Below are 21,080 nucleotides of genomic sequence, written 5' to 3'. Positions count from 1 at the left end.
TTGTGAGACCTTGCTGTGTGAAATTTGGCTGCTGGTTCCCTACATTACTACAGTGACTATATTTTAAAAGTACTTTAATGGCTGTGAAGCGGTTTGGGTGTCTTGTGGTACTTAAAGGCACTACATAAATGCAAGTTATTTCTTAAGCCTGATCAAAGACGAACTTGGTTGGATTTATGCTGTAACCTCGTCAATGAGTATACATATGGTCACAAAAAGCAAAATACTGCAAATCTGAAGTAAATACAGAAAGTGCTGGAAATACTCAGCAGGCCAGGCACCATCTGCGGAGAGAGAAACAGTTAACGTTTCAGGTCGGTAACTTTATGGTGCTCAATTGGCTAAAACATTAGCCGTTGAAATCCATTTTCGGGGAATTATAGAGGACAATTTTTCAAAATTTGATCCCGCCATACTTTAAAAGCAGAGAACCAGTTCCTGCAGCACCTCGACACCTCCAATATGCATATGATGATATTTGGTGTTGCGTCTCCCTTGCTCACTCCTGATCATTCCTTTATGGGTGATAGCGTGTCAAAATGGCCGCCTTCTCACTGAAGCGCAGCGTTTGAACTGAGAATCTCCCGCCAAGATGGCGATTGACCACAACTGACCAACTGGATCCCCACGCTCATTGGACCGTGCTCGCCCTTGGATAATCCAATCAAGACAAAGGAGGAGGGAGGGGCTGTTGGGGGAAGTTTCTGGTGCGTAGGAGAAAGAAGTGAAGAGAAATTCAAGAGGGTCGCCCGTCCACCACCACCACTATCCATTGTGTGTTCATTTATTTTTTTTCCTCTCCAGAGGGCGGTTATGAATCCTGTCATCGCCACTGAGATTTACATCGCCGCCTGCCGCTGTGCGATGCTGATGCCGTCGAGTTGCGGCGCGGAGATGGAGCAGGTGCAGGCGGACCTGTGCCAGCGGCTGCTTTACCTGCGCCAGTCACTTTGCTGCGCCGTGTGTGGTAAGCGGGCCGCGGGCGGGCATTACAAGTTCACCGAGGTTAGAGACGACGAAACATGCAGAAAGCAGTTTACCTCCTAGCGAGTGGCGGTCGCAGATAGTTGAGGGGTTACTGTCCTCCAGTGCTTCTCAATTGGAAACCGCTCTACTCCCGCCCTACCTTGGCTATTCTGAGAGTGAGTGCTTGTTGGAGGCGGGTGAAACGGCAGCACCATCCTGTTGGTATATTTACTCATATATGTCAGTATAATTATTTTTGGTTTTCAGATGTGACATATGTCTTACTTCCCGCCCCCCCCCCCAAAAAAATCTCTACAAATCAGAGATCTTCAGCACAAGAGAGACATCGCACCCCTGGAAATGGTGAAGAGCACGATTGATTCCTAGCATTATAGCACTGAGTTAAGAAAACAGGCCTGGTAGTTTCAGCTGGCTGCTTTGATATAATTCCAGGACTCCAGCACTTGAACACATTTTGGCTAAGTACCTGAAGGAAGCAGGGCTACGGGGAAAGGGCGGGGGCAGTGGGACTAGCTGAAGTACTCTTGCGGATGGCCTCCTTCTGTGCTGTAACCATTCTATGATTCTACATAATCTATTTTGGCACATTGTTGCTTTACTGGGGGAATGCTGCATTGTTTGAAATACGACCTTTCTGATAAGATGTTAAACCAAGGCCCCCATTTGCCTGTAAAAGTGCATGTAAAAGATTGCTTTGCATTATTCAATAACCTGCAACTAACGCCACCAAAAAGTAATTTGGTCAATCAGCTCATTTGCTAGACTTGGACTTCGGTAAGGCTGACTGCAACAGGATGAGGCAGAGACTGTCCACAGTCAACTGGGCAAATCTGTTAATGGGTAAAACGGCAAGATCAGTGGGAGATGTTTAAAAAAGAATTTTACGTGATACAGAACCAATTTATACCCCTGAGGGGCAAGAGCTCTACTTGCAAAAAAAAACAGCCATGGACATTAAAGAGGTGAGGGACAGCATAAAACTAAAGGAAAGGGCATACAGAAATGCAAAAAATAGCATAGATCCTGGTGAATGGGAAAGTTACAAAGAACAGCAAAGGGTCACAAAACAGATAGTAAGAGCTACAAAAATGGAATATGAAAAGAAACTTGCAAGGGATATCAATCAATATAAATAATTTTTACAGTTACATTAGGAAAAAGGGTGGTTAGGAGCAATGTTGGCTCCTTAAAAACTGAAAGTGGTGATTTGGTCTGACAATGGGGAAATGGTGGACATGTTGAATAATTACTTTGTGTCAGTATTTACAGTAGAAGAAGAGATAGCATGCTGGAAATCCCAAAGAAACTAATATTGAATCAGGGACAGGGACTCAATAAAATTAACGTAAGTAAAATAACAGTAATGAAGAAAATAATGGCACTAAAGAGTGACAAATCCCCAGGGCCAGGTGGTTTCCATCCCAGGGTTTTAAAAGAAGTAGGTGAGCACATTGCAGATGCCCTTACTATAATCTTCCAAAGTTCTCCAGATTCAGGAACTGTCCCTTTTAGATTGGAAAATTGCACATGTCACTCTGCTTTTTAAAAATGGTGAGAGAGGGAAACCAGGTAGCCTAATGTATGTTGTTGTGAAATTGCAATTGTTTATAATTAAGGATAGGGTGACTGAACACCCAGAAAATTTTCAGTTGATCAGAGAGAGCCAGCATGGATTTGTGAAAGGTAGGTCATGCCTGACAAACCTGATTGAATTTTTTGAAGAGGTGACTAAAGTAGTGGACAGGGGAATGTCTATGGATGTTATTTATATGGACTTCCAGAAGGCATTTGATAAAGTCCCACATAAGAGACTGTTATCTAAGGTAGAAGCCCACGGAATTGAGGGCAAATTATTGACCTGGTTAGGAAATTGGCTGAGTGATAGACAGAGAGTACAATGGGCAGGTACTCTAATTGGCAGGATGTGACTAGTGGTGTCCCGCAGGGATCTGTGTTGGGGCCTCAACTATTCATAATATTTATTAACAACTTAGATAATGGCATAGAAAGTCATATCTCCAAATTTGCCGATGACACAAAGATAGACAACATTGTAGCCAGTGTAGATGAAAGCATAAAATTACAAAGGAATATTGATAGATTAAGTGAATGGGCAAAACTGGCAAATGTGAGGTCATCCACTTTGGACCGAAAAAGGATAGAACAGGGTACTTTCTAAATGGTGAAAAGCTTAAAATAGTGGATGTCCAAAGAGACTTGGGGGTTCAGGTACATAGATCATTAAAATGTCATGAACAGGTACAGAAAATTATTAATAATAACAGAAAGTGCTGGAAACACTCAGCAGGTCAGGCAGCATCGAGGAGAGAGAAACTGAGTCAACGTTTCCGATCGAACCCTTCTGAGTTGTTATTTCAGATTTGCAGCATTGTATTGTACAGAAAATTATTACATAAGATATATGGCACGGAAACAGGCTAATTGGCCCAACCAGTCCATGCCGGCGTTTATGATCCACTCGAGCGTCCTCCCGTCTTTCCTCATCTAAATCTATCAGCATAACCATCGATTCCCTTCTCTCTCGTATGCTTGTCTAGCCTCCCCTTATCCTTTTTTTCCTTTAGCCTCTCCTTATATGCAATCTATACTTTCGCTTCAACCACTCCCTGTGGGAGAGCGTTCCACATTATCACCACTCTCTGGGTAAAGATGTTTCTTCTGAATTCCCTATTGGATTTCTAGGTGACTATCCTATATTGATGGCCTCTAGTTATGCTCTTCCCCACAAGTGGAAACATTTATCAGAACCTTTTCATAATTTTAAAGACCTATTAGGTCACCTCAGCCTTTTTTCAAGAGGACGGAGACCCAGCTTGTTCATCCTTTCCTAATATGTATACACTCGCATTTCTGATATCATCCTTGTAAATCTTCTCTGAACCCTCTCCAGTGCCTCTGTATCCTTTTTATAATATGGCGACCAGAACTGTAGGCAGTCAAGTGTGGTCTAACCAAGGTTCAATGCAGGTTTAGCATAACTTCCCACTGATTTGCGTATTTGTACTCCGAGATCCCTTTGTTCCTCTACCCCACCTAGACTCGCACCCTCCAAGTACAGGAAACTTTGGTTTATCCGGAGGTTATATGTCTGGAATACTCGATCTAACGGCAAAAATCAGGAGCCGTTTTCTATACGTTTTTTTAGTTCTCGTTGCTTTTTTTTTCCCCAGTCAAGCACTGCAAGGTCTGTAGCTATAGCAACAGCTTCAGCTAGAGACGCTTGCAGCTGCAGCCGACTGTTTTGAAGCTGTTGCTAAGCAACAGGGTTTGTTGATTCACACGGAGCTTTTCAGTTCCGTATGTTTCAACATTAACGCTGGTATGTCCGGCACTTTTGATGGTACGGCACCAGCTCAGTCCCGTCAGTGCCGGATATCAGAAAGTTTCCTGTAATAAGTGATCTCCCTATTCTTCCTACCAAAATGTCTCTGCACTGATCCTTGTGGAACACCACTACCCACCTTCTGCCACTGTGACTAGCTACCTTTTACCCTTACTCTCTGCTTTCTGTCTTGAAACCAGCTAGCTATCCATTCTGCTACTTGTCCCCTGACCCTGCATTCTCTGAGCTTGTTCATCAGTCTATTATGAGGTACCTTTTCAAAGGCCTTTTGAAAATCTAGATAAATTACATGTATTGCATTGTCTACGCTCTCTGTTACCTCTTCAAAAAATTCAATGAGTTTGGTCAAGTAAGTCTTTCCCTTTTGAAATCCATGCTGACTCTTCATTAATATGTTTTTGGTTTCTAGATGTTCTTCTATTTTCTCCTTTTAGTAGGGATTCCATTATTTTTCCTACCACCGATGTTAAGCTGACTGGTCTATAATTCCATGGACCTGTTCTATCCCCTTTAAATATAGGTATTAGGTTAGCTATCTGCCAGTCTTCTGGCACTACACCTTTTTCTAAAGAATTATTAAATATGTGTAATAATGTCTCTGCTATCCCCTAGATTCTTTTGAAATTCATGGATGCAATCCATCCGGATCAGGGGTTCTATCCTCTTCGAGTTTGATTAGTTTATTTAATATATCCCCTCTTTTTATTTTAAATGCACTTCCCTCATTACTAATCTCACCATCCAATGTCATGTCCACCTGTTCTATCTCCCTGGTAAATACTGAAGCAAAATATTTAATATTTCTACATAGAAACTTAGAAGATGGGAGCAGGAGTAGGCCATTTGGCCCCTCGAGCCTGAGCCGCCATTCAATGAGATCATGGCTGATCATCCAAACTCAGTACCCTGTCCCTGCCTTCTCCCCATATCCCTTGATCCCTTCAGCCTTAAGAAATATATCTAACTCCTTGAATATATTTAATGAATTGGCCTCAACTGCCTTCTGTGGTAGAGAATTCCACAGGTTCACCACTCTCTGGGTGAAGAAATTCCTCATCATCTCTGTCCTAAATGGCTTATCCTTAGACTGTGACCCCTGGTTCTGGACTCCCCCGCCATCGGGAACATCCTTCCTGCATCTAGTCTGTCTAGTCCTGTTAGAATTTTATAAGTTTCAATGAGATCCCCTCTAATTCTTCTAAACTCCAGCCCAATCGACCCAATCTCTCCTTATACGTCATTCCTGCCATCCCAGGTATCAGTCTGGTGAATCTTCGCTGCACTCCCCCCATGGCAAGAACATCCTTCCTCAGATACGGCGACCAAAACTGCACACAATACTCAAGGTATGGTCTCACCAAGGCCCTGTACAACTGCAGCAAGACATCCTTGTTCCTGTACTCGAACCCTCTCGCTACGAAGGCCAACATACCATTTGCCTTCTTAACCGCCTGCTGCACCTGCATGCTTACCTTCAGCGACTGGTGCACAAGAACACCCAGGTCTCGTTGCACTTCCCCTTCTCCCACTCTATTGCCGTTCAGACAATTGGAATAACGGTGCATGTGTGAAAATTTGAATGGGCTGTGCAACCACTTAAAGGGGCCGCACACCAAACAAAATATACAGGGAATATTGCTCAGCAGGTCAGGCAGCATCTGTGGAGAAAGAAACAGAGGCCTGTAATTTGCAGTCAGCAGCGAAGCAAAGGTGTTCGCCGATGACCCTGAAGACAGCTGCCCACTTTCTTGACATGCAATTCATTGTAGCGCAGTGTGGGGATTCCCAGCAGAAAGCTGCAGTGATGTCAACAAGCTGGCGAAGCATCACATTGCAGAATTCTCATAGACAGCAAACCAGGAAATGAAAAGCTGCTTTTATCCCTACTTTTTAAAAATGAAATAAAGATTGGGACTGTCACATGGGGATTAGGTAGAAGCTGAAATATCATGAACAAACTTTCAAAACGATGTTTTTTAAGAATTGTAATTTTTATCATCATGGTGTAATTTGACACTCCACAAATATAAAAATTAGTTTTTCAGGGCCATAACGTTCGTTTAGCAGTCAACACACTGTTAAAACCCCAGTTACACCTATTCCAACAAGGCTTAGCATTTAATGGGGTATTTAACAGCGATATTAGTGTGGAAAAGCCCAAGTTTTCATCAGGTTCACTGATTGCTGGCTATCAGGAGGGGCCACAGCGCAGTCGGTGTCTGAGCAGTGAATGACTGACCACGTTTAGATGCGCAAGTGCTAAATCCTGAAGTTGCAGTCAGTTTCAGAGGGGTAATGTTGCCAACGCTGACACTTCGCTGTCATTACCCACTGCAAAATCCGGGCCAGAGTTAACATTTCAGGTCGATGACCCTTTGTCATGGGTTTTACTATGATGACTTTGGAAATCAATTTTTTTTGGGGTGCAAGATAAAATGCAGAACATTAAATGCATCACTAATTAATGAAAATCAAATCTATGCCTTTCTTGTCCTTGAAACTGCTGAGGGATTATTTCCTAAATGCTCTCTGGTGGACTTTTATGGTGGTTTTTGATTCATTTATAATGGAGTATTTAGTAAAATTGCCATCAAGGAACCTTTCAACTTTTCAGGGCACTATTAATACATCAATGAATTAATGCCTTGGCTCCGTGGTAGCACTCACCGCTGAGTATGAAGGTTGTGGGTTTAAGTCCCACTCCAGAGACTACACATAATCCAGGCTGACACTCCAATGCAGTACTGAGGGAGGTGCCATCTTTCAGGTGTGGTATGATGTTAAACCGAGGCCCCGTCTGCCCTCTCGGGTAGATGTAAAAGATCCCATGTATTCAAAGAGCTAGGGAGTTTGCCTGGTGTCCCGGTCAATATTTATCCCTCAACCAACATCACTAAACAGATTATTGTTGGATCAACTGTTAGTCAACCTCCTTTTTATGGTTCACAATGACATGCTTCCCATAAGCACAAGACACTTGAGTATATGGAACAGACTTTATTATTCATATACAGCATAGGTGATCAATCTATACCGTACATGAGAGTAGCTTTTGGTTTCTCTTATCTTTTGAACACTTCAACTAACTCTTGAAAGCCATACTCACGTTAGTTTGGCTGCTTCAAAGGTACGTGTCACAGATAAGACCTGATGAATGATCTATTCTATGACCAGTTATAGTTCTACAGGTCAGTTCAATTATTAACCCTTAACTCTAACCTATCTCGATGCTGTTTCTGGGACCTTGCTGTGCATATATTGGTTGCCGTATTTCCCTATGTTACAACAGGGACTACATTTCAAAAGTGCGTCATTGGCTGTAAAGCGCTTTGAAATATCCTGAGGCCGTGAAAAGTGCTACATGAGTGCAAATTAGTTTTTTCTGTAGTTTTATTATCTTAATTGAATGTGCCTAGCCACCTGCAGATGTGCTCTTTCCAATAGGAGGCCAGTGGATAGCAAGTGGTGCTGGTTATTTTGCCACGTGGTGCATTACAGTTGAGTCCAATCCTCTGGTCCACATATGTACTTTCTAGCTTGGGACTCTGGATAGTGAGAGCAAGCAGCTGATGCTTTTCCCTATGTAGCATGGGTTACTAAGGCTTTGCGTTGATGTCAGGATTACAGCCCCCGTAGCAGTTCTGACTTTGTTGCACAATCTTTTCCCCAACATATCTATTTCTGGCCCAGTTCAACTGACTTTTCCAGTCAAAGTATAGCTCAGAATAAGGCCCTTATATTCAAAAGGGATGAGAAAGAACGTCTGACCAAGATCCCCCTCACATAATGCAAAGTGTTAATTTTCTTGTGGAGGTTGAGCAGTGGTCTAAGGGATACATTTTGGGAAAAGGCAGAATATTCCTTTGCTTCTCATTGTACTAAACTGAATATACTAATTTAATTTTTGTTTGGTGTTGGCATGGGAGAAAGGGTTAGAATAATATACTATTAGCCAGAAAATTTAGTGCAGGAGAATAAAGGGAATAAATCAAGACCTTAATTGAAATAGTTATCCTTTTCTGGTTACCAGAACTAACCACCACTCTAGCCAAGCTATTCCAATGTAGCTGGGTCGTTGGTATTGACTCAACAGTGTAGAAAATTGCCCAGGTATGTCCTATGTGTAAGAAGCAGAACAAATTAAACCTAGCCAATTACCACCCTGTGTCAGTCTTTCCACACTTGCCAGCAGGTTACACCTACTCGCCCATGCTCAGTTCAGATTCTGCCAGAACTGCTTGGCTCCAGACACGGATGCAAGAGGCGAGATAGAAGTAACTGCACTCAACATTGAGACAACATTTGATTTTTGCTATGGCTCTTTAGTGCCATACTCACTGAGGTCAATGGGGGTCATGGAGAAAACCATGCGATAGCTGCAGTCATACCTAACACATAATATGGTTGTGGTTCTTGGAGGCCAATCCATTGCAACCCCAGGATATCACTGCAAGAGTTGCTAAGGGCATCAAGAGTGGGGCTCTTACAACATTGATTCATAACTGCTCTGACAACGGAGTTGCCTATTGCCAATCTACAGCATTATCTGGACAACATCCAGACTTGGGCTGATAAGTGGTAGGTAATGTTCGTGTCATATAAGTGCCAAGAAAAGGCCCGACCACTTTCCCTAACCTTCATTAGCACCATCATCACAGAGTGCCCCCACTATCAACATCCTAGGGCTCACTAGTAACCAGAAGCATACTGGATCAGCAACATTAATACAAGAAGAGGACAGAGGCTGGGTACTCTGCAGGAAGTGGCACGTCTCCGGACTCCTGCACCATCTATAAGGCGCAAGTGTGATAGAATACTCACCACTTGCCTGGATGGGTGCAGCTGTACCAACACTCCAGAAACTCGACAACATCCGCGATGAAACAGCCTGCTTGATTGGCACCTCTGCCACTGTACTCTGTATAAAGCACTGTGCTGTAGTATCTACAGGATGCACTGCAGAAAACTTGACAAACTTACTTTGAAAACACCTCCCAACCGTGTGACCTCTACCACCAAGCAGATGAGAGCAGCAACATCCTGGAGACAACTTCACTTCTCAAGTTGCATACCATCCTGACTTGAACATGTATTGCTGGTTCTTTGTTGCTGGATCAAGATTCTGGGCTTCCCTCCCTAACGTCATTGTGGGACACTATTGGTACAAGGACAGCAGTAGTTCAAGGAGAAGGCCAACCACCATCATCGCCGCAATAAATGTAGGCTTGCAAGCCTCACCCACATCCCAAGTACACTTTTTAATGTTTAAAAACCAGGTTCACTCACGGCTTGATATAATAACCCTAGAATAAAGATATTATGTTTGGACAGATGGCTGAGGGAGAGATCAAGCCATTTAATTAAAATGCAAATATCTTGTGTTTTATTTTTATGTATGTATGTTTGGTAGCTCGTTTTGAGTTGGGACATTTAAATTTTGTTTCTTGACATTTTTTTGTAAAGTATATCTTGTACAAATTGGGTGGTCCATATGAAGCCTTCAGGGAGTCTAGACAATTGGCAGCAAACCACCATAGAAAGCTTCTTATTCAGGGACCTTGTGTTTGGTCCCGTTTACACTACTGTTTAGTGTAGCAGACGTGACTTATTTTTATGTCTTCCACGAAGGGTTGCTAAGCCTGTAAACGCTGTAAATTTACACTAGTTGCTCATCCTCTGACTGGTTAATGAATCTGTTTGACACTTTATAGCCTAAGCCACAGTCCAGTGAAGTGTTTTTTCTACCACCTTCCGTAATAAAGATAAACTTGCATTTATATAAGCACATCCTCAGATGTCCCAACATGCTTTATAGGCAATTAATTTCTTTTGAAGTGTAGTCTCTTATATGGACAAACCTGCTAATTTGCACACAAGGCCTCATGAACAGCGATAAGATAAATGTCCAGTTCATTTGTTTTGCTGGTGAATATGAGAAACGTTGACCAGGATACTGGGAAAGCACCCTTGCTCTTCAAATCATGCTATGGAATCTTTTACATCGATTTAAGTAGACAGAATGGGGCCTTATTCAAAAGATGAATTTACAGATCATGTGAGGGGACGTCATATAACCAGTAGCCAAAATGCACGGAGAATTTTTTGTTCAGCCCTTGGGTCCATTACGCTTTACATAGATATTAGGCAGGTGAAGACATGGGGAACGAGAGCTCTCCAACTTGAGTGGTCTGAAACCCAAGAAAAAGAGTAAAAACACAACATAATCCAGACACTGATGCAGTTCTTTTTTTAAATAGTAAAATAAATTAACAATTAACCCCAAATTAATTACCTTCTGTGTGAGTTTGTTCACAGATCTACTGTTCTATGGAGTGAGAAGTTTTTTAATCTTGCTCAATGCTTGTGAATTTTACATTGCCATATGCTGTGTCAAAATTGAATAGCTTATTCACTTCAACTTCATTTACTTGATATTTTGAAGATCTGTATCAGTCTCCCCGCCAGCAAAAATAAGCTTATTTGAAATTTTCATAACTTACTATCCTGAGGACTGGAGTCACCCTAGTCATTCTCTGAATCCTTTCTAATGCATCCAAAAACCTGCTTCACAAGATGATTGTAGATGACGAAGGCCATTTGGCCCCTCATATTACGGCACAGAAGGAGGGCATTCGACCCATCGAGTCCATGCCGGCTCTCTAGAGCAATCCAGTCAGTCCCATTCCCCCGGCTCTATCCCCGTAGTCCTGCAAGTTTGTTTCCCTCAAGTGCCTATCCAATTTCCTTTTGAAATCATTGAGCGTCTCCGCTTCCACCACCCTCGTCAGCAGCGAGTTCCAGGTCATTACCACTCGCTGCGTAAAAAGTTCTTCCTCACATCCCCCCTGTATCTCTTGCCCAAAACCTTAAATCTGTGTCCCCTAGTCCTTGTACCATCAGCTAATGGGAACAGCCTTTTTCTGTCTACCTTATCCAAATCTGTCATAATCTTGTAGACCTCTATCAAGTCTCCCCTCAACCTCCTTTACTCCAGGAGAACAACCCCAGCTTCTCCAACCTAACCTTGTAGCTAAAATCCCCCATCCCCAGAACCATTCTGGTAAATCTCCTCTGCACCCTCTCAAGGATCTTCACATCCTTCCTAAAGTGTGGTGACCAGAACTGGACGCAATACCCTAGTTGTGGCCTAACCAGAGCTTTATAAAGGTTCAGCATAACTTCCCTGCTTTTGTACTCAATACCTCTTTATGAAGCCCAAGATCCCATGTGCTTTGCTAACTACTCTCTCAATATGTCCTCTCAACATGAACCCCCAGGTCCCTATGTCCCTGCACACTCTTTAGAACTGTGCCATTAAGTTTATATTAGCTCTCCATATCCCTTCTGCCAAAATGCTTCACCTCACACTTCTCTGTATTAAATTCCACCTGCCCATTCTGCTAGCCTATCTATGTCCTGTTACAGTCGATTGGTATCCTTCTCACTGTTTGCCACACCTCCAAGTTTGGTATCATCGACAAACTTAAAAATTTTACTCTGTATTCTAATATCTAAGTCATTTATATGTGTCAAAAAAAGCAGTGGTCCTAGCACTGACCCTTGGGGAATACCACTGTCTACCATCCTCCAGTCTGAACACCAACCATTTACCACAACTCGCTGTTTTCTGTCCTTAAGCCAATTTCTTATCCAAGCTGACACTGACCATGATTCCATGAGCCTCAATCTTGTTAACCAGCCTTTTACGTGGTACTTTGTCAAATGCTTCCTTAAAATCCATATAGACAACATCCACTGCATTCCCTTCATTAACCTTCTCTGTTACTTCATCAAAAAAATCAATTAGATTAGTCAAACATGATCTGTCTTTTTTACAAATCCGTGCTGGCTCTCCTTAATTAACTTAAACCTCTCCAAGTGCCTGTTAATTTTTTTCCTGATTATTGTTTCTAAAACTTTACCCACCACTGATGTTAAACTGACCGGCCTGTAGTTACTAGGATTGTCCTTACACCCTTTCTTGAACAATGGTGTCACATTTACCACTTTCCAATCCTCAGGCACATCCCTCACATCTAGGGAAGATTGGAAAATTATAGCAATTCCCTTTGCAACCTGGGATGCAAGCCATCTGGCCCAGGTGACATATCCAGCCTTTCCAGTACATCCTACCTATCAATTTTCACCCCTTCCATTACCTCTACCATCTCCACTTCTACTGATATTTGGTCAGCATCCTCTTCCTTAGTAAACCCTCTTAATTCATCCATCTAGAAAGATCCAAATGTTCCTCTCATTTCAGCATCCAATTGTTTTTTAAATGATTGCAAGGTTTTTGCTTCCACAACTCTTATCTGGAAGTTTATTCCACACTTCAGTTGTTCTGTGTGCAAAGAGCAATTTGCTGATATTGATTCTAAAATTACCTTTTGCTATTTTGAACCTGTGTTCCCTAGTTCTGCACCTCCAGTTTAATTTAAAGTAATATTCCTGGATAACTTTTCTATACCCATAACAATCCTTTATACCTGTATGAGATTACTTCTTGGATGCCTCCTTTCTGTGCTGAAAAGCCAAAGTCTATCTAGTCTTTCCTCGTAACTCAGACCATTGGTGCTGAGCATCATCCTGTTGACTCTTCTCTGCACTGCCTCCTGCATTTGAATATCTCTTGTTTCTTGGCAACCAGACCTGGAAGCAGTGGTCTGACCAGAGCACAATGCAGTTTGATCATTACCTCCTTTGATTTATATGCTACTATAGTTCAGCATTGGTTGGACATGTTTAGCGTTGAGACTACTAAGACTCCTGGGTCTCTTTCCACTTTGTCCATGGCTGTTTCAATACCATTCATGCAGTATGCGCGTCATCTATTTTTCCTTCCTATGTGTAGCACCTCACATTTGCACACTTGTTTGCATTAAATTTCATCAGCCAGTATTATGCCCACTTAACATATTTCTTCCAACTCATTTTGTAATGAACTGTTGTTTCCAATTTCACTGCCCCTCTAGCTGGTATCATCTGCCAATTTGACTACTTTGTATTGAGTTACAGAATCCAGGTCATTAATGGAAACAGCACTGAGTTTTGAGTTACCCCTCTCAGTATCTCCCCCCACTGTGATATAACTTCTCCAGCCAATATCAAATTCCTACCTTTCAGTCAGTTTCTTATCCATTCCTAGGGTTTTTGCCGAATCCCTACAGCTTTGAGTTTAATGGACATTCATGTGGAATTTCATCAAAAGCCTTTTGGAAGTTGGGGTTTACCACATCATATGGTTTAACGCAGTCCACTTGGATTGTAATCGAGGAGTTTGGTCAGGCAGGATCTTCCTCTTCTGAATGCATGCTGACTACTGTTAACTTGATTATTGTATAGATCCTCAAGTTTACTCCTCAAAATCCCTTATTTTGTGATGGGATAATTAAAACTGCATGCTATTTTTGCCTCATCGTTGATCTGTATGTCATGTTCTGAATTGTGGAGGGCATTGAACTACAGTCAGTTAAATACCTGACTTGCTTTATTAATGACTGCCTCACAGTGACCAATTTTGTTTGTGTCCCCATTTTGTGTAATACATAGCTTTTGTTTTGTCAATCATGTTGAAACTGCTTTAAAATAGATTTGTATCCATATTTGAAGACTTGTTTCTTTGCTTTAGGTAACCTACTGAAAAATCCAGTTGGTCCAAAAAAGTCAGTCTGCCAACATTTTGTATGTAAAAGGTGTACAGGGCAGAAAATGCAAATGAAGCCTTCCTGCAGCTGGTGCAAAGACCATGGAACATTTGTGGAAAATGAGCAACTTCGTATTCTTCTAACTTGTTATAAGAAACTTTGTGATTATATAGCTGGCTGTGCTATAATGGAGAATATTTCAGAAAAAAGCACCTTACCAGCTAACCTGAATATTTTGTTAGAAGAGGGCATGATGTTGGTGCAGGATGAAATGGAGTCCAATGTGTTGTGTTGCACAGAAAAAGCTATGAAAATAATAAGTAAATTGACTCCACTCCAGGTGGTACAAGTACAGATGGTGCAAAAAGCTATCATCTCAAATCAACCAACTGACATTGTTGATGCCAATATGAAAGACAGGAAGAAAGCTGTTAGTATCTTTACTAGAAAGATTTGCAAACAAAGCATGTCACAGACAAATCATGATGGCTGTAATGTGGAAGATACTGAGGATCAAAGTATAATTCAAGCATCCACTGAGCGGATTCCGACATCATCCATACCACCATCTGACAAAAGTTCACTTAACTTAAAGAAACCTACTGATAATAGACAAAGTAGTGTCACTGAAAAGTTGAAAAATATGGTGAAAAGTTACAATGCTAAATACAAAACTGTAAAGAGGTTAGGCATTCAAGAATGTGCTAGTTCACTGAAATCTGTGTGCAAAAAGCCAAGAGGGAAACCTGGGTGTAAATGTGGCCGTGCGGCATGCACCCCCAGTGTTCTCACTTGCAGGGGCCAAAGATGTCCTTGTTATGCAAATCGTAGGGCTTGTCTAGACTGTGTCTGCTGTGGGTGTAACAATTCCTACATGGAAAATGGTACAAAGAAATTGGAGTCGTTTGCTGTTCCAGAGATAGCTCATAAGCAAAGTAGATTACTGAAGAGTGTTGGTAGTTCAACTCCAATAGCTCATGCAAAACAAATGTAATATTTTAATGGAAATAGCACTAATAATTGTGAAACAGTTGCACAAATCTTTATTGGGTTTCAAGAAAGACCAGCCAAAATTTTGAACAGACCGAGACAGCAAACAAGTTTGTATTGCAATTTCTGTTTTGTTAAGTGATTTATTATTCCCATCTTGGTATGAAAGAATTTCTACTACCCCTTTCTAGGAACTAGTAAACATTCCTATCCTTCCTCCTGCTCCAGAACAGACCTGCTGATTGTTTAAAGTAAGGATGTACTGGAAGGAAGTGTAAGTGCTTCCCTGACAAGTAGAAGTATCATTGTCCACTTTTGCTCAACTTCTCAGAGTAGAGGCTTCATTCAAAATAGAGAAAAGGGTATGAAGGAAGAACAGGTAAACAGGAAATATGGGGAAATCACATAGAAAGATACAGTGACAGAGATGGGATAATGATACAGGAAAACACAACAAAAGTAACTTGTACAAATAAGACTGGAGTTTTATTCTAAATTAAAATGGAACACATTGCAAAATATGGCAATTCTGAGATGCCATCATCCTGTAATTTTGGAAGTATGAACTCACTTGTAAATATATTGAAGTTAACTAAGTTAGTGAAAAAAAAATTCTTTTACTAGACAGAATTTGTCCTGGTACCAATGTTTCTACTTTAAGAATGCAAAAAACAAAAGTTTAACAAATTATAAGAGAAGTTCATGATTGTTCTGTTTTTTCACAAGTATTTGCTATAACCCTCCTGAAACTATACTGTGATGTGTTACTGGGTCATTTACATATGAGACATGGAACACTCCCATCTTTGGAGTAGGCTGTACTCTTGTGAACATGGTTTGCTCTTGCATCAAAGAGGATTTCTCATCTTTAGGAATCCTTTTTTAAATCAACCAGCAAAAAGTAAATTAGCTTTAGAATCCCTTTTGATTTTTTTCCCCAAAGGATATTGTTGATAGATAACATTTTCTCTATACCTGGGGTGTGCAGTTTGGAACAGCTATAGAAATTTCAGGTTTTAAAGTAATCCAATTGTGTTTTGTCTTTAAAAAAAAAAAAATCCTTCTCAAAGAGCAGTGATATGCGAGGGGTGGGGGGGAGAAGAGAGGAATAAGGATTTTCAAGGCTGATGCGTTTATTTAGGTGTCAGAATGATGCTTGTATACTGGTGTAAACTTGAGACCAAATTAGCATTGTAACACTGCTGAATCCAAAATGGTTTATTTAGACTATCTTGAGTGAAACCCACTAAAGTAGGTAGTCTGATGCTTGAATAGCACTTGGCTCTGATATAACGGTAGAGCTGGTAAAGGACCCCATAATTTGGTGTGTACCATACCACACACAAAAACAAATTTGGATCACTTACAAGATGTTACAGTTTCTTTGAAAACTTGCACACTGCTGCATGCATGGACACGCTTGTATACTTGTACATTTGTATTACGACTAAGATAGTTTGCAGTAAGGCCATTGCTATAGGCATTTGTAATCCTTTCAGTTGTAAACATAAAGCAGAAAAGTTCTGGATTTAATTATTCAGATTCCCTGGACACTCAATTAGTACATCTTCTAAACCAGTAACTTTAAAAAATATTTCAAACAAGTTTTGAAGTTGTATTTTGTCACTTTTTAAAAAACGGGGTGAATGCTGATACTGACACTTCCTTTTTAAACTTCTGTTTATTTCTGCCTCTTTTTGTTGGGGTGGGGGGTTAATATTTTTTGAATGTCAACACTGATGGAGTTATTGAACCTGATCATATGAAGAAATTGAACTGATAAAGGTGGCACCATTGATACTGTGAGATCTTCAGCTACTGTCACTTAAAATTGACACATTTGTTTTGATTATTCCTTCAAGGCAATTTCTTCCAATGATTTTTTTCAGTATTTCCAATTTTAAAAACACATTGAAAGAAAGTCAGCGAGGAGGAGTGAAGGGATGGTGAAGCTGAATGTAATTCTTTACAACTTTTGGAGTTTTGAAAGGGTACTGATGAGATTTCTTCCATAGATTCATTGGATGCGATACAAGTTGTTGAATCTTTTTGAACAACAATAAAACACCTGTTTTAGCGCATTGAAGATCTTGGACTGCCTCTCTTTCTCACCCTCCCCTTTGAGAGTTACCATAAAGCAACAAGCTTAAATATCGTGCTTGAATGAAAATTCAATTCGTACTGATTAGAGACTGCGACCCATCCTTATGTAGTTGAGTTGGAAGTACAAGGTAGACAATCAGTATTGTTTAACTGTAAGATATTGATACGTTCTTGGAACATAAAGTCGCTAAACTTCTAATTCTTTTCATGGGCCAATAAAACACTACATTCGGAACAGTATTTCATTTGCAATGATTGTAATGTCTAAGTGGGGCGGGTGGGGGAGCTTATAGTTTTGCTAAAATGTTAATTGATGGAATAGGTTTTCATTTTTTTTTTAATTCGTTAAATTTTGAAAAAAATATGGTGCATTCTTTTCACAATAATGCTCCAAGTTTCCTGTACCACATTGCTTTTCAGAATTCTCCCTAGGGGGTAAAGGATGCTAAAGCTACAAGCCTATTTTTTTTAAATTATGATTTATTTTTTAAATGAGCAGCTTTGGCAGCTGCTTGTGACAAAACATGTTTCTAGCTCCCCAAATGGCTCCGTTCTCGCTCCCTAATAATTCAGTTGGTAAAGGCAGCATGCTGACTGGAAAATCCCTGGATTGGTTCCTGGTTAGTGTTCAGTTTGCTGACCTCAACGAGATGATGCTTTGAATGCCACAATTGGCCTCCGTGCCCATGGCTTAGAAGCGTGGTATAGAAGGTTGCAACAGAGATCTCGACCTGTGCTGAGTTAGTTGATCTCAAGATTGTGTTACAAAAATTAACGGAGACAATGGGCGCGATCTTGCCAGCCCTGGGGAGGCAGGACTGCCGGGAAAATGGCAGAATCTGGGGGCGGGAGCCCATCCTGCCCCCAACCCGTCTCTGTGCCATCTTGCCAGGAGGCGGGTAGCCGACCCGCGCCGGGTCCCATCTCCTGGAGGCGGGAAGGGGATTACAGCCACTTAACTGCCTGTTAACAGGTAGTTAACAGCCAGTTAAGAGGATTATCCCCATTTTCCCAGCAGAGGCGCGGGCTTCCCGACGTCGGGAAACCCCGCGAGGGTCAACGAGGCAAGCAGTGGGTCTGCGGGGGTTGGAGGGGTCCAAAAGTGCGCTGTGGAGGTAAGCGATGGAGAGGTAAGTATGTGAGGTCAGTGGAAAGTGATAGAAAATGCTTACTTATCTTTGTTTCTTCCTGCAGGCTTCAACAGTTGGGGATGCGGAGAGTCTCGCATTTCACCGGCAGAGATGACAGATGGCTGCTGCATTCTCCGATGCAACAACCATCTAATTTCTGCTAAAGAAAGAGGTTTGATGAGTCTTTAATTCAAGGACTCATCATAGAATGTCAGTGTTTGACAGCTTCACAGAGCTGTCAAACGATGACAATTCATCTGTCAAAAATGTCATACACTGACGTTCTCTGTAACCGGCTTCCCCTTAATTGGCCTGCTAAGCCCGCTGGGTGGGCTTAACAAGGTTAATCAAGGGAAAATAGCATGGGTTGGCCACAAGTCGATGGAGGCGGGACAATGAGCCGACAAGCAGCAGTCCCACCTCCAACGCGCCCCCATTGGCAAAATCGCCCCCAATACCTTCAAGAAGGAAAGGGAAAATTGGCTGGAGAGAAAAATTAATAAAATTCACTACCAGGTGACAAATTTTTCCCTAATTTAGCTTACTCTTGTAACACAACAATTTAAAAAAGATTTGTGACACTTTTGTCATAATTCCATGTCAGATCTGAAGCAATTCATTTTTTTTTTAAATTGGTGTATATTTGAATGATCACCAGATGGTTTTAAAATACTTCTGTTTTGTAGTATGAGATGAATTTCATCTTCAAGTATAAAACAGTTCTATTCTAGCTTGTACTGCTTGAAAACCTGCCAGAATCCCAAGTGCTAATAGCATGCCATTTTTGTGTCTAGCCTTATTTGCTTAATTCTCAATTCCAGGTCCAAGCTCCACCAGTTCTAGGATGACACCACTAGAAGAGACGAAAATTGTGTGCAAGACAAATTTAAATGGAAGTGATTAAAGGGGAGTGTCACAAGGAGGGGGAACAACAATTTAGAAAGCTTCTGGAGAGCATTAAAAGGCATCTCAACCAATCAGCAACCTTCGCCGAGACTGGAGCGACATGGGATAAAGAAGTGGCAGGTCAGGATAAAGGGACTTGTAGGTCCAAGCATGAGCCTAACCAGTGCAGCCTAACGTTTGGCCTCTTTAATGGCTGCTGAGGGTTGAGGTGGTGGCCCTGCCAGATACTTGTGGGGGGGGGGGTGGGGGAGGTTGCTCTGTGCTACTGTACAGTACTATCACATAGGTGTGCACTGCAGAATGTCTGTAACAAGGTGCATCTAAGTCTCAGGCCACAGCTGACTCTTACTGTGCCTCAGTATGTGCAAACTTTATGATGCTGGTAGCTGCTGGTGTGTTTGCAGCAGATGACAGAGCGCAGCATTTTCCCCGCTGCTGATCCAGACTCTTAAGGTAGGTTACACAGTCATTCCCATATGGTTTTGTCAGGATCTGTAGCAATGGTTGACATTAGGTAGGTGTGGCCAGACTAGCACCGCTGGCTCATGATTATCCTGGCATGCTCTCATTCGTACAATACCATATAAAGCCTGACCCCACACGGCCTAGTTCCCCCACTGGGAGACTCTGCGTACAGCAAACCACTGGGGCTGACAAGCACTCAGAGCTTTGTATATGTTAATTAAGCTCCCGCATGCTTCCAGCTGGAGCTTCAGATGACCACCCCAGGCCCAACTTAAATATCGAACAGAGCAATAATCCGGAGGAACTGATTTTCACTCCATCTTGTTACCACCCAAAATTGGGCCAGTAGCAAGATGAAAATTATCCCCACAGTATGGGGGAGAAATTTGGTACCTTAGCGCCCCTAGTTAGTGCCTGGCAGGGGTGCCGAGGCTCTCTTTTAGTAGGAGAAGGGACTACATATCATCCCCCATCACCAGAGAGAAGCAGGACGAGCATGCATGTGGCTTTGCCACGATAGCGGGATTCCCCATGGTGCAGAGCGTCACTGACTTGCACCCACATGGCTGCAGGCAACACAACAATCCTGAGATATTCCGTAACCGCAAAGGCTACCACTCACTTGGGGCTCGATTTTTGCCAGGCCCGAGGAGGCAGGATTGGAGGCATGTGAGGTGTTAAAATCGCCAAAAATGGTGGGCGGCTCCGACCCCGCCTCCGAGCAATTTTTCCCAGAATCGGGGCTTCAGACCCCGTTTACGTCCCGTCTCCAAGAGGCGGGATAGGCCCTTAACAACCAGTTAATTGCTTCTATAATCCCATTTTGAGAGGCCTTTCTGAATTTAAGACATTTCCCCCGTGCTGCACGTCTCTGGAACACGCCAGTTAATCCTGGTGGCGTCACAAGTGGATTGCTTACTAACAGCTGCAGCTTCACCATTAAAAAGGAGTTTTCACCAATGATCATTTGCAGGTGGCAGAACTTCGTTGTCTCAGGCCTGGGAGAGCTTTTAGCAGGCATACTCATTGTGGAAGTTTGGAGCCTGACACCCATCTCCAGTGTGACCTCCTGGGAAACCCCTCTCCCCACCTTGACTGCGCGCTTCCTCAACTGAGGCATATACCAGAAGCATGGGAACCATTTATTTCCTTTCCTCCTTGACATCAGATTCGGACGAAGACTAGCCACAGCAGCAGCAGAACCATGAACAACAGCAGCAGCAACAACAGGAGCGCCAAGCTGCTGCTCACCCACCTGAAGCTGCACAGGCCAGAAGGCGCCAGCGCACGACCACATTGCTGCCCGGGATGCAAGGGTCGCACTCATGTTGGCCAGATTTGCTTAGCCTGCACAATCAAACACTTTTGCCTCGCACTTTCTTACCAGAACATCAACAATGGACAAGAAGCTGCGGATTCCTACTGACAATTGCAAGTCACCCTAAGCCCTCAGTGTGGAAGTCCCGTTTGCGAGATGACATAGGCTAC

General features: G+C 42.3%; 1 protein-coding gene across 1 annotated transcript; it reads left to right on the top strand.

Moving 5' to 3' along the window:
- The first annotated feature begins 698 nt into the window (after positions 1-698).
- On the top strand, positions 699-17,331 carry LOC147125213 (E3 ubiquitin-protein ligase MSL2-like). Its single transcript, XM_085999332.1, has 2 exons — positions 699-967; positions 13,983-17,331. The coding sequence occupies exons 1-2, from the start codon at positions 814-816 to the stop codon at positions 14,990-14,992; spliced, it is 1,164 nt and encodes a 387-aa protein (XP_085855458.1). The 5' UTR covers positions 699-813; the 3' UTR covers positions 14,993-17,331.
- The last annotated feature ends 3,749 nt before the right edge of the window (positions 17,332-21,080 follow it).

Source organism: Somniosus microcephalus, chromosome 1, assembly GCF_052327205.1.
Source record: "Somniosus microcephalus isolate GS21.2 chromosome 1, FLI_Smic_1.0, whole genome shotgun sequence".
NCBI classification, from domain to species: domain Eukaryota; kingdom Metazoa; phylum Chordata; class Chondrichthyes; order Squaliformes; family Somniosidae; genus Somniosus; species Somniosus microcephalus.
The sequence above is the reverse complement of the archived record's forward strand: the minus strand, read 5'-3'. Positions and strand labels throughout refer to the sequence as shown.

Coding starts and splice junctions, on each gene's coding strand:
- LOC147125213 (XM_085999332.1), top strand. CDS start 814: ATGAATCCTGTCATCGCCACTGAGATTTACATCGCCGCCTGCCGCTGT. Junction 968..13,982: donor ACTTTGCTGCGCCGTGTGTG/GTAAGCGGGCCG, acceptor TCTTTGCTTTAG/GTAACCTACTGAAAAATCCA.